Genomic DNA, 12,757 nt, shown 5'->3' on the forward strand with positions numbered 1-12,757 from the left:
TCTAATAATGAAAAAAATACAAATTCTGCAGCTTTCAGATTAAATATCACTTCTTCAGAGAAGCCTTTCCTAACATTTTCCTCTTTGGATCACATAAGATTGAAGACAAGTTATATTTGTCTATGCTGTTTACTAAGTATTAACTTACATCTAAGAATAAAAACCCAGGAGCTGCAAATAATATATACTTATAGTTTAAAACTCACCTTCACTGAGTTTATTTTTGGCTACATAGACTATTTCATAAATACTGAAAATACAAGTCTCCAACACAGCAAATATGCCCCTGAAAAGACCTCCTCCTATGAATGCTCTCTGTTGTTGCTGTGATGGGATGCTCTAGTTTTGTGCACACCAAAAAAGAATATTCTCCTCCTTTTTTTGTGTGTGTGTGATAGAGTCTCACTCTGTCACCCAGGATGAAATGCAGTGGCTGGAGTGCAGTGGCACGATCTCTGCTCACTGCAACCTCCCGCTCCTGGGTTCAAGCAATTCTTCTGCCTCAGCCTCCTGAGTAGCTGGGATTACAGGCACCTGCCACCACATCCGGCTAATTTTTGTATTTTTAGCAGAGACAGGGTTTCATCATGTTGGTCAGGCTGGTCTCGAACTCCTGACCTCAGGCGATCCACCCGCCTCGGCCTCCCAAAGTACTGGGATTACAGGCGTGAGCCACCATGCCCGGCCCTGAAGTTTAATTCTTTTAATTCCACTTATACATGAGTTATAGAAGCTTTTGCTTTGTTGGCTCCTGGGTTGACAATGGCTTATACATTTTTGTTTTCCTCTGACACTTGAATTAAATTCACCATAGGACTTTATGAAATATTGGTTGAAAACAAGAGCAACAACAACAACACCACCACAAAAGGGTCCTGGTCACACCTAAGGAGAAAAAAGTAACATTCTGCATATTTCTCAATGATACATACATAGTCCTTAGCAAACGTCCCATTACACTTACCTACTATAAACTTGAGTTATTAAATTATTGATCCGTTTGTCCATTTTGTATTTCTGATAATCTTCCAGGCCATCTTTAATTGCGATAATTGTAAGGACCACCACCAGAGGCAACATGGTGATTTCCTTTTGGAAGGCTTCTACCAAAGGTACCCAGTTCAGGACAACTAGGAACAGGAAATATAAATTGGCAGCTCTGCAACCCAAACACACAAAGGCAGGTGTTAAGTTACTTCAAGGACTGAAGTCAGAGGCAAAGTACTATATAGTTTTTCTGTAAGTTTCTATTAGTAGATTTTGTATGTTACAGAATATAGAACTAGCAGAAGACAATGCATCTTAATGAACTATTTATTACCCTGCTAGACATCTGGCTTGTGTCATTCTTTAATAAATGTGAGATATCAGGGCTGGGTGCGGTGGCTCACGGCTGTAATCTTAGCACTTTGGGAGGCCGAGGCGGGCAGATCACTTGAGTTCAGGAGTTTGAGACTAGCCTGGGCAACATGGCAAAACCCTGTATCTACTAAAAATACAAAAATTAGCTGGGTGTAGTGGCGCACGCTTGTGGTCCCAGCTACTCGGGAGGCTGAGGCACAAGAATCACTTGAACCCAGAAGTCGGAGGTTGCAGTGAGCCGAGATCACACTACTGCACTCCAGCCTGGGTGGAGTAATAAATACATAAAGTGAGATATTATTTATTAAATATAAAACAGTAAATATTTGAGTGGGACGGTCTTGAGCACAATAGAAAAAAATAGAAAAAAGCACAATAGAAAATACTATTTTCTTTTTAAAAGTTCAGAAAAATTTAGAAGAAATTCAGAGTTAATGTGGTGTAAAAATTAATTAACAAAACAAAGATCAACCCTCTAGCCTTTTGTACATCCAAACATTAGATTTAAACAAGCCTCAAAATTGAGTAGAAAAGTCTATTTCTTTTCTCTTGTGACGAACTCTTCTATTTCTTCTTTTATGCTATTCAGAACCACCTTCTTCAGGAACTTCTTCCATTCTTCTATTTTATATATTCAAATACTTCTCCATGGGTTCCTAATTTTGGGCCATATGGTAAGTTCAAGACACCCTTTTCCTTAAAGGAGAAACAAAATCTCAATCCTGCCGTTAAATTTTTATCACATATTTTTCCATTGACCATGAAATTTCTCAAAAGAATAATCTATATATACTTCTTTTCTGTCAACTCCAAATCCTTTTACTCTGAAAATTTCTTTCTTAACCCTTTCTGCTACTCTGTGGCTTCAACTCTTTCCAGGCGGACCACATCTAAACCTATAGCTCTAACCTTGAACTCTGTTTCAGGTTTTTATTCCATTGGGTACACTAGATTCCAAACTCCATAAAAGAATGAAACACACATAGGGCTACATAGCCCTTAATTCAACAAATTCACATCTGTCCTTTAAACATGGCCACTATTTAATAAATGCATATGGAACATATATAGCATGAATGATGAGAATGAATGTATGTGGAATGACCAAAGAATACAGAGAATCTCTTTACTTGCATTGGCATCTTGAATACATTTACAAAAACAAAATACTCTTCCAGTCAAGGTTCTTTTTACTCTTGTTTTTCATTTTTCTGTTAGTACTTCTGGTCATCACAGCTCAACATGTTCACGTCGTCTTTTTACTCCTTTCACTGAATATCTTACATTAAATCCACAGTATCTGTAAGAGGTCACCCTTCTTTTCATTCCCACATTGTTCCAAGGTCAGGTCTCCATTACAATTCACTGGGATATACACAATGTCTTCCTAAATGTTTTCTCTGCCATCATCTCTAAGTCCTTTCATCTACCCACCACACTGCTTCCGTAGTGAAATACTGATGTAAGCATGGTAATTGTGCCTGCAGACTTGGCTCTCAACTCTTTATCCTGATAGCAAGACCTCTTTCCTGGGTCACATCTATCTTTCTGACTTTACTTCCTGTTGCTCCTCAGCACAGATGCTACATGTAAGTCAGAGAACACTACTTCCCAGGCTTCAAGCAAGCCTTTTATGCTACTGCCTGTACGCCATTATTCATACTCCTTCCTCCATCTGAAATATGCTTTGCCCACACCTCTGCTTTGAATATCTCACCCACCCTCCGTTATTAAGTCAAATGTCACTTCCCCTTCTATTGCTCCAGTTAGTATTATTATTTCTCTTTTTGAGGCTTTCATTCTATTTGACAGCCCTTTATAACACTCATTGCATTCACTATGTCTTTTTGTTTTATAGATATATATATATATATATTGTGTTTCCCTAGCACAACTGCAAACTCCACAAGGAGAGGAGTGGCACTCACACTTCCATTTCCTTCAGTGTGTAAACTCACAGGAGAGTGTCCATGAATGCGATATTAAGCTGAATTAGGTCACTGTTTCACCTAAACATCTGACATCTGCACTGGCTTCAGAGCTCTATTTCCTCCTATTATCAGTAAGAAAAATTTGAAATTAAAATGCAGCATGGTTTCATGGAAAGAACACTAAAGCAAGAGTAAGAAGGCCCCCGGGGGCAGCCCCTGGTCTGCTACTTGACATTGGCGTGACATTGGCTAAACCACAGTCAAGTCATTTCCTAATCTATAATATGTGAATTACGATATCTTTTCTGGTAAAGAGAAAACACCTTTCCAATTGGAAAGTGCTACGTGAACGGGAGGAGTCATCATTCCACAACTGATTCATATCAAAATTGTCAAGGATGATGTCACAGGTCTTAGGTTTAAGTAACATACAGGGTTATGAAAATGAAAAATGTGTTATATATCAACTAGAATGATATTCAAAGGTGGTTTTCTTCAAAAATAAAACAGTACCTGTGAAATTGTTCAAATAAATTTCTTGGCACAAAATTCAGAAGCGTGTACTTTGTTGTTCGTATTCGATTGTTCACATAGGCTCCGGAGAACTTCTCGTACTCATCCTTGAAGGGCTGGAGGTGGGGAACAACAATCCGGTGCCTTCCTGCCAGTTTAGGGGTCTGAGAGGACTTGCGCCCACAGGCGAGCAACGAGGAATAGTTGTATGGCCTCGAATCATCATCCCTGGTTGCACCTCTGATCAGCCGTCGCCAGTGATATCTGGCCCATTGGAGAGCCTCAGTCATGTCCAAACTGTGGTGAGATCCAGGTTGTGTAGCTGACCTGGCAAGCAAACAAAAACCACACTTCCATGAGCTTCTCAAAAGTCTCAGAGATAGTGAAATTTTAAGATTTTTTTCTATACCAAATAAATATATGACCCAATGGTTCAACATGTAAGGGAGAAAGTAATGGTAGTCTTTAGAACTCCATTTTAACCAAATAAAGCATACATCTTCTGCCTCATGGGCTAAGCATGTGATCATGTTGCTTAACAAGAGACAGCACCTAAGGCCATTCCATAACTTGAAGCAAACAATTTGGGCTTAATTTGTGCAAGTCTCTTAACTTCTCTGATTATCAATTTTATCATCTTTGCAATGGGCATAATGCCAGGCATGTCAGGAAATTGTTTTGAGGACTAAATGAATAACACATAAGTCACCTAGCATAAGGTCTGATAGATCGTAGGACATCAATAAAACCCATTCTATGTAGATTACAAAAATGCCCACAAATTCTTCCTATCTCTGCACGCATAACTCTCTGCCAATCAAGCGGTAGAGTCTTTCTCTACCTGTGGTGTCTGGGCTTGGCCATGTACCTTGCTTCAGCTAATGTCACACTAGCAAACAAGACAGCAAGTAGAGGCTTGAAAAGTGCTTGTTCATTGGAGCTTATTCTCTCTCACTGTTCTAGGAACCACTGTAGCCCACACCACATGCCTCAGTTGCCCCATTTACCACAATAGCCTCTATAAATACATAAATAACACCACTGACTGCCAGCTGACCACTAACAAGTGAGTGTGCCCGGATGACACAAATTAGAATAGAGATAAGCTGTCTCAGCTGAGCTCAGCCCGACTTGCCCACCCACCAAATTATGAGTCAATAAATGTTATGTCATTAAATTTTGGGGTGCTTTGCTACAGAACAAAATCAAACTGATACATATTCCCTTATTTTCCTTATTTCTAAGGTTTCCTTATTTTCCAAGAAATGCAGACCTACCTGGAATGTGAGTTTGTTAATCAAAACAAAAATCGGAAAGAAAGGGGTTCAAGCAATTCTCATGCCTCAGCCTCCCAAATAGCTGGGATTACAGGCAAGACAATCACTTCTGATGGGAAGAACAACAGCCTCTGAATATATGTAGTTGTGCCTGGATATTGGACCCACAATAGATAGCCGGTCTTATCATGAGAGAAAATATTGATGTCAGTCTCATCAGTTTTATACTAATGATAGGAACAAGAAAAAAAAAACAGTTCTTTTGGAGTTTGGCCTCTAAAATATTTATTTATAGATAACTAAATCAATGAAGATTGACTGGCCAAAATAACATTTACTATCTCTTCAATATAATATTTTAAAAGCCTGCCTCCGAAGTATACTTGAAAAGCTGGTTTTTACTTCACCAAGCATACAAAAATGGCTTAGTTCTTTTAACCTGCTGTTCATAATGGCAGCTTGAGCTATTAATGTAGTTCATAACATATCTAGAACTCTCCCCCAGAAGAAGAACATAAGATAGTGCTTCATAAGTGAATCAATAGATAACAGAAAATACTGAACATAAATACTAAGTGCTTTTCATTAGTTTCACATAATGCACATTAGGTTACCATTATGACAAATGTGACATTTTTTTAAAAGGTTGAAATCAGCACAATTTGATTTATTTCTGGAAACCTTAGAAGGAAGCATTCACTTGCCATTAAATTCTTACTAAGACATAAGAATGTTTATCCCTCTAGTGTCCATAATCTCATACAACAATCTAAACCTCACTTCCCTTTCTAAATTTTGAAGTACAATTTCTTGAGAGTCCAAACAGGAATAACTAAACAAACATGAAACAAATACAGGAGGTGTTAATTTCTGCTAATTTGTGGTGTGTCTGACTAATAACCTCACGCTAGCAAACATACTTACTGGTTCACAGAAACAATCAGCTGTTTATTCCACAACCCAGACAAGAACCACATCTTTCCTCAATCACTCCGTTCCTAAGAAACAAGCCCCTAACGACTGAATAACATTTCATTGCCAAAGTATTTCTAGGTCTCCTTCTCTTTAGGCCTTTCCAATATCTTTAAATGTACATGAGATTCTCTATTTACTCCCACATTGCTCTTTTCCTTTATCCTTCTTTTCATTTTCAAGGAATTTTGGTGAAGATAGAATTAGGGCTGGCTCACTGCCCTCCATGGCCCCCTTCTAGAGCCTACAAGAGTCTCTCTCCTACTCTCCAAGGCTGGGCAGCTCATCATTTCGTAAGAACTCTCTCTTCAGCACTGTCATTCTCCTGAAAAGTGACCCTTGGATCAGAGGACAGATTTAAGCTAGACAGAGAAGTGCTTTGAAGGGACTGAGGAGAAAAGCCTGGGCTTGGAGGTAATTAACATATGATGAAAATCCTTTCAAATTTCTAGTTTAAATTTTAAACTCTTTTATACTAGGCAGGAATGACCAAGGATCTATTTAGTCATCCTAGATCAGAGGCTTTTGAAATGTGTTAACTGCCCTCCCAGTGAGAAATACATTCTATGATGAAAAGTAGAATTTACACACACACACACACACACCTGAAACAAAAGTTCTACGAAATATTTCTTACCCTTACCACCTGCAATGCATACAGGGACCTTCTTTCTTCTCTCTCTCATATTAGTACTAGTTAGGATGCATTGAATTCGTTTCAAGATCCACGAATGTTACTGTACATGTTAGTAAAAAGACACTGATTGTGTGTGACTTCACACGGAGCTGAAATTATACAAGGAAGTGGATAGATCCATGGTCCTAAATAGATCCACAACCCCAAATGCAGAAAACAGACTATTACAGAATACAAAATTTCAGCTACAAAGGAGTAATAAGTTCAAGAGATCTATTGTATATTATGGTGACTATGGTTAATACAGTAACAATATATTGTATACTTGAAAACTGTTAAGGAGTAGACTTGAAGTGTTCTCACCACAATAAAAAGTATGTGAGGTAATACATATGTTAATTACCTTGAGCTAGCCATTCCACAATACATCCACATATCAAAACATCACATTCTTCACCATAAATACATACAATTTTTATTTGTCAATTCAAAAGTTTTTAAAACAAAATTTTCCCCTTACAACCCTTTCTCCCTCAGTCAATAATGTTACACACAGAAAGCTTTTCCTACAGAAACAGGTATTTGTTCTACAGAGAGCTAAAGATAAAATGTTTTTAAAGATCTTTTAAATTATTTTATTTCAGTGGATGTTTTTGTAAAATGAATAAAAAGAAATAATATTTTCAATGTTTGAAAATATCAGATTTAAAAAAGAAGAAGAAAACAGAATCTTATGGTAGAAAATTACTGAAAGACAGCAGTTGGACAAGAAGGCTCAGGGGAGGGCAGCACTGTGCCCACAGTAGTCAGGAAAGAGCCTTTCACTCTTTCTCTGTCACTTCCAACAAAGTTAAAAGTATGTTAGTACTTGGAGAAGCCTCCATTATTAATAACATTCCACATAAATATTGAGGAAAAATTTTTTAAGATATGATAGGAAAGCAAATCGGTAAGTCATACCTCATCAAGCGTCATCACAAATCATAATATCTTAAGGCTTAGACTTCAGAGATGATTTAACATAGTGGTCACAAACCATTAGTCAGCAAAATTCTACCCAATGACTTATTTTGTATCAGAGTGTTGGCAAGCACATGGTTTTGTTTTATAAACATAAATATATATATACACACACATATAAAAGCAAGATTTTAAAATAGAGATAAATTCACATAAAATATTGATAATTGGTTTTTCTTAAAAGAAATCAAGGGAATGATGGGCACACATCTTCATATGGTAACAGAGGTTACTATGGACCTTGACTCCAACCCTGCATTTTGCAGTTCACCCGTTTTAAATGAAGGAACGAGCACTTTGCTCACCACTTTTTGACAAATCACATTTCTTCTACTCTGTAAGCCCAGGCTCAAATATTAGCTGTACCACTTAGTAGCTACTCAGTCTTCTAACAAATAAAATGAAACACGATTAAGAGTCAAGGGACACGCTAAACAATGCTCATCTTCTTCCCCACTCTCCTGCTTGTTTCTCAAGCCATAGATAAGTCAAGGGTGGGAATCTTATACATTGGGCTTAGGTCCAAAGCTTTCAATTTAAAGTTGTCCAAGTAAATGCTCAGTTCAATGTACCTATTAATGCCTGAGAAGTAGCAGCATTAGGTGGGATACAAACAGAAAACCGAACAATCAAAAAGACAGGTATGAATGACATAAAGTGACCTTCATACTACCTAATCTCATTCTTCACCATTCTCTCCAAAAGTCATCCAACAACGTTCATGAACAAACTGTATTCCACTTGTCCTGTGTTGCCCAAGCCCCCCTGATAAGAATCACTTGGGGCCCCGTTAGTCACAGTCTCCAAAGCCTCTCCCCAGGAGATTCTGATTCAGAGGATCTGGGATGGGGTCTATGAATATGTAATTTAGTTAGTACTCCCAATGAGTTAAGGAGGTTGCAAAGCATAGTGTATACTTTGCACCTCTCCAAATGCTGCCCTCTCTTTCTGGAGGGCTGGTTAACCATATCACCCACTCACCACACCAGCCTCTATTCATCCTCGAGACTGTTTTAGCTTGACCATGGAATGAGGGAGATTGGGAGGGATCCACACAACAGACACCATAAAGCGTTCTCTGCTCTGCTCCCATTAGAACCCTGAGCATGGCTCATATGCACTTGCCATAGTGTGTTACAGATGGCTTTATTCTTCAGACTCAGGGGACATACCTAATTCCTCTCCATGTGTCTGTCCAGTGCTTGGCCAAAGTTAGATGATATATAAATGTCTGTTGATCACTGAATTTTATAGAAAAGAACATAAAGACATCCCATTTCCTTTTGCATGGCTCAACCTGGCTTTTCTGCCATTAGAAGTTGGAGTGTAAGATCTAATTTTGAGAAAACAGAAGCATTCACTTTTAGCTTGTGATTGTATCATTCACCTTTATTAAGAGCAGGAATCTGCTTCTCCAGGCCTGAAAGACTCTTTCAAGAGGGCATTATTTTCTCTTCTAGTGTATTTCTAAAACCTGTAAGCAGCATAGAGTGATAAAGAGCACAGGTTCTGGAGCCAGAGGCCAACGTCAACTTCTAGCACCCCAATTTGCCAGCTTAACTTGCTCAAAGGGTTGCTATAAGGATTCAGTGAGTTAATATATGAAAAGCACTTAGCACGTGTTTGACCCATAGTAAGTCCCAAGTAAGGGTTAACTACCATTGTGACTTTTTACAAAATGTTCTCTCTATAATATTTATTCGTAAATATTAGCTGAGAATTTGTGTGCACAGTATTGATACTAACAACTGTATCAATTATTCATCTATGTTTAATTTCTTAAATTGCACCTCATACTGCACCACCTGGTCACACTCTGCTTTAGTAACTCTGCTCTTCATTTAATGGGGGAGGCTTCTAGGCAACCAACTGAGGATAGCAATACTCTCTTCTCAACTGTTGCTAAGAGGAAGTCCAGCAATCTAGTAGACAAAAGCTCTAATGAAGAACATAATGGGCAGCATTTTTAGGGATTTTTAGAAATATCATTCATAATTCTAAGATTTAGCTCATTCCTCAAAGAGATAATTTTTTCAGAGTTTTCTGCTAATAAACCAACTGGTCTCATGTTTTTTGACCTGATGCTCTGCCAACCATAGGAACCCTGTCTTGAGAATTAACAAAAACAAACTTTGTAAAACCATATAAACAACCAGGTGCTTGAAGTTCAGCGATGATCACATAACCCAAGAAAGAATGTTTTAGATCTAGATACGCTACTATCCTCAGTAATCTGCTGTCCTTAGAGGTATTGATTTACAATCTTAAAAAATTAAGTTAAAGTTTTGGAAGGAAAATGTATTAATCTTATGTAATACTCTGGAATACTCTAGTGCTTCCATAAAGCAGGTCTGCATGATGCTAGATATTAATTTTCCCATCCAATATATCACTTACTCACAGATTATAAAACCTGTAATTAAAGTTCTAAAATCTATAAGCTTTCAATTTTAGGTATGAAATCAACTAAGATCAGAATTGAAGAAATATAAATCAAGCATTGCTTGGTAAGTACTAACACTTTTATAATAATTACTGTTTTAAAAATACTTCCACATGCCATTTAATTTAGTTTTCAATTGATGTGGAATTTCATATCATTTTTCAGAGAAAAAAGTAAAGTTCAAAGAATGTTTTAAAATTTTCTCAAGATGTCCAATCATTGGCTCCAACTATACAATGCTATTAATATATAAAATTTTAAATAATCAAATATTCTCATGTAAAATTACATTATTTCTAACTATAGTATTTTTTCTAGAAGATATTAAAAACTACAATCCATCACTAACAGAATGTATCTAAAATAGTATAAGTTCCTTACTATACACAAATGTACTTGAAGGCAAATTTAGTTCTCAAAAGTCCTATTTCCCTTAATGAATGCTTAATGAAAAGTTTGCAGTAGGGCAGATTACCAAAGGTAAATACAGGATAATGAATTCTCTTGGGCTCAGTTAGCATTTTTAAATTCCTGAGGTCATCACCAGCCAACAATTTGAAAAATATACAAGTTCACTGGTCTAAAAGAAAAAAAAAATCGATAATCATTTCAAGATGCCCTGTTTGTTTTGCATCATAATCTCCTGAACCTCACCCCCTAGGTTTCTTTCTTTTTTTCTTTTTCTTTTGGAGACGGAGTCTCGCTCTGTCGCCCATGCTGGAGTGTAGTGGTGGGGTGGCTCGATCTCAGCTCACTGCAATCTCTGCCTCCCTAGTTCAAGCGATCCTTCCACCACAGCTTCACAAGTAGCTGGGACTATAGGCATGCACCACCATGCCCAGAGGAGAGCCACTGCCCTCGGCCCTATAAGAAATTACTTTTGATAACTGGTGATTATTATCACGGGAGGAAGTGCTATACAAGTTCATAAAAAGCTAAGTCATACTACTTTTCACTTTTACCACTAACAAAGAAATATTTGTAATAGTTTTGTCATTTTTAAGGACCCTAAGTGGAAAAAGGTCAACTGTACTGAAGCACATAGCCCTTACATATCTTTAGAAAAGAGTGCTTAAATTAAGTTCATTCATTTTCAATTTACTCAGCAAACATGACCTGAAAACCTATCATATGCCAGACACTGTGGTTGACTTGGAGAAACAGAAGACGCTGTTCTACATCACAGAAGCAGCCTCTCACTCAGACTGAGGGAAGGAAACTTCCACAGCAATAAGTGACATGTTTTATTTTATTTTATTTTATTTATTTAGTTTTTAAGATGAAGTCTCGCTCTGTCACCCAGGCTGGAGTGCAGTGGTCCAGTCTCGGCTCACTGCAAACTCTGCCTCCCAGTTTCAAGTGATCCTCCTGCCTCAGCCTCTTGAGTAGCTGGGATTACAGGCATGTGCCAGCAGGCCCAGCTAAGTTTTGTCTTTTCAGTAGAGATGGGTTTTCATCATGTTGGCCAGGCTGGTCTCAAACTCCTGACCTCAAGTGATCTGCCTGCCTCGGCCTCCCAAAGTACTGGGATTACAGGTGTAATCCACTGCACCCGAGTGGCATGTTTTATATAATTCTGATGGAGAGTCAAATTAGAATTTTCACATATGACGTATTTATTTTGAGAGACATATAAAAGTAGACTGTGGTATCTAGATGCACTGTTCCATACTAGAAATAGTTACCCATTCTTACTGTTTCCAAACATGCACTCAATAAGAATTTCTTCAGTTCTGTCATGTGAGAATAAAGCTTTTATATATTTATATATAATATCACATACATATATGTATATTTAATATATGTGTAATATTACATACATACATATATTATTACACAATACGTATATGTATATTGTATATAAAAGAAAAACATGTATAATTAAAAACATACATAATCATATATATAATCAAATATATATATATTTTACGGATGGTCCATTCAGACATTGAAAGCGATAACGCTTCTCTTCTTCAATACACTTCAGATTTTTTTTTTTTTTTTTTTGAGACGGAGTCTCACTCTCTCACCCAGGCTGGAGTGCAGTGGTGCTGTCTCGGCTCACTGCAAGCTCCGCCTCCCAGGTTCACGCCATTCTCCTGCCTCAGCCTCCCGAGTAGCTGGGACTACAGGCGCCCGCCACCACACCCAGCTAATTTTTTGCATTTTTAGTAGAGACGGGATTTCACCGTGTTAGCCAGGATGGTCTGGATCTGACCTCGTGCTCCGCCCGCCTCGGCCTCCCAAAGTGCTGGGATTACAGGCGCGAGCCACCGTGCCCGGCCCAGATTTTTTTTTTGAAGGGATCACGTGTCCAATTATTCACTGTTTGTGAATAATTAGGCTCAAAGCTGGTTTAGGCTAGCAAAAGGCAGGTGAAATGTTGCAGTTGTATATGTGTTTCTCTATGTTATTGGGAACTAAAAGAAATCTTACTCATATTTATAGTGAGTTCCTAATATGCCTTAATCTCTTTTTAAAGCTGAAAAAAACATAAACATATATGAAAATATTGATGGCAGCAATACTGTGTTTTGACCTTAGTGATCCTACATGCTTCTAAAATAATACGGTATTGAAATGACAAGATAGCATTTTTTTG

At 37.8% G+C, this 12,757-nt stretch overlaps 1 protein-coding gene across 4 annotated transcripts in view; it reads right to left on the reverse strand.

Annotated features, from left to right (window-relative positions):
* Positions 1-12,757, reverse strand: part of ATP10D (ATPase phospholipid transporting 10D (putative)) — a 108,517-nt gene that overhangs the window by 78,442 nt on the left and 17,318 nt on the right. For all 4 annotated transcript variants that reach the window (XM_032135373.2, XM_032135376.2, XM_032135375.2 and 1 more), the window contains exons 2-3: positions 3,807-4,133; positions 965-1,159 (exon numbers count right to left, since the gene is read on the reverse strand). In XM_032135373.2, the coding sequence (XP_031991264.1) occupies positions 965-1,159; positions 3,807-4,096 (485 nt within the window). In that variant the 5' untranslated portion in view covers positions 4,097-4,133. The remainder of the gene's footprint in view (positions 1-964; positions 1,160-3,806; positions 4,134-12,757) is intronic.

This window comes from Hylobates moloch, unplaced genomic scaffold, assembly GCF_009828535.3.
Source record: "Hylobates moloch isolate HMO894 unplaced genomic scaffold, HMol_V3 SCAFFOLD_17, whole genome shotgun sequence".
In the NCBI taxonomy this organism is placed as follows: Eukaryota; Metazoa; Chordata; class Mammalia; order Primates; family Hylobatidae; genus Hylobates; species Hylobates moloch.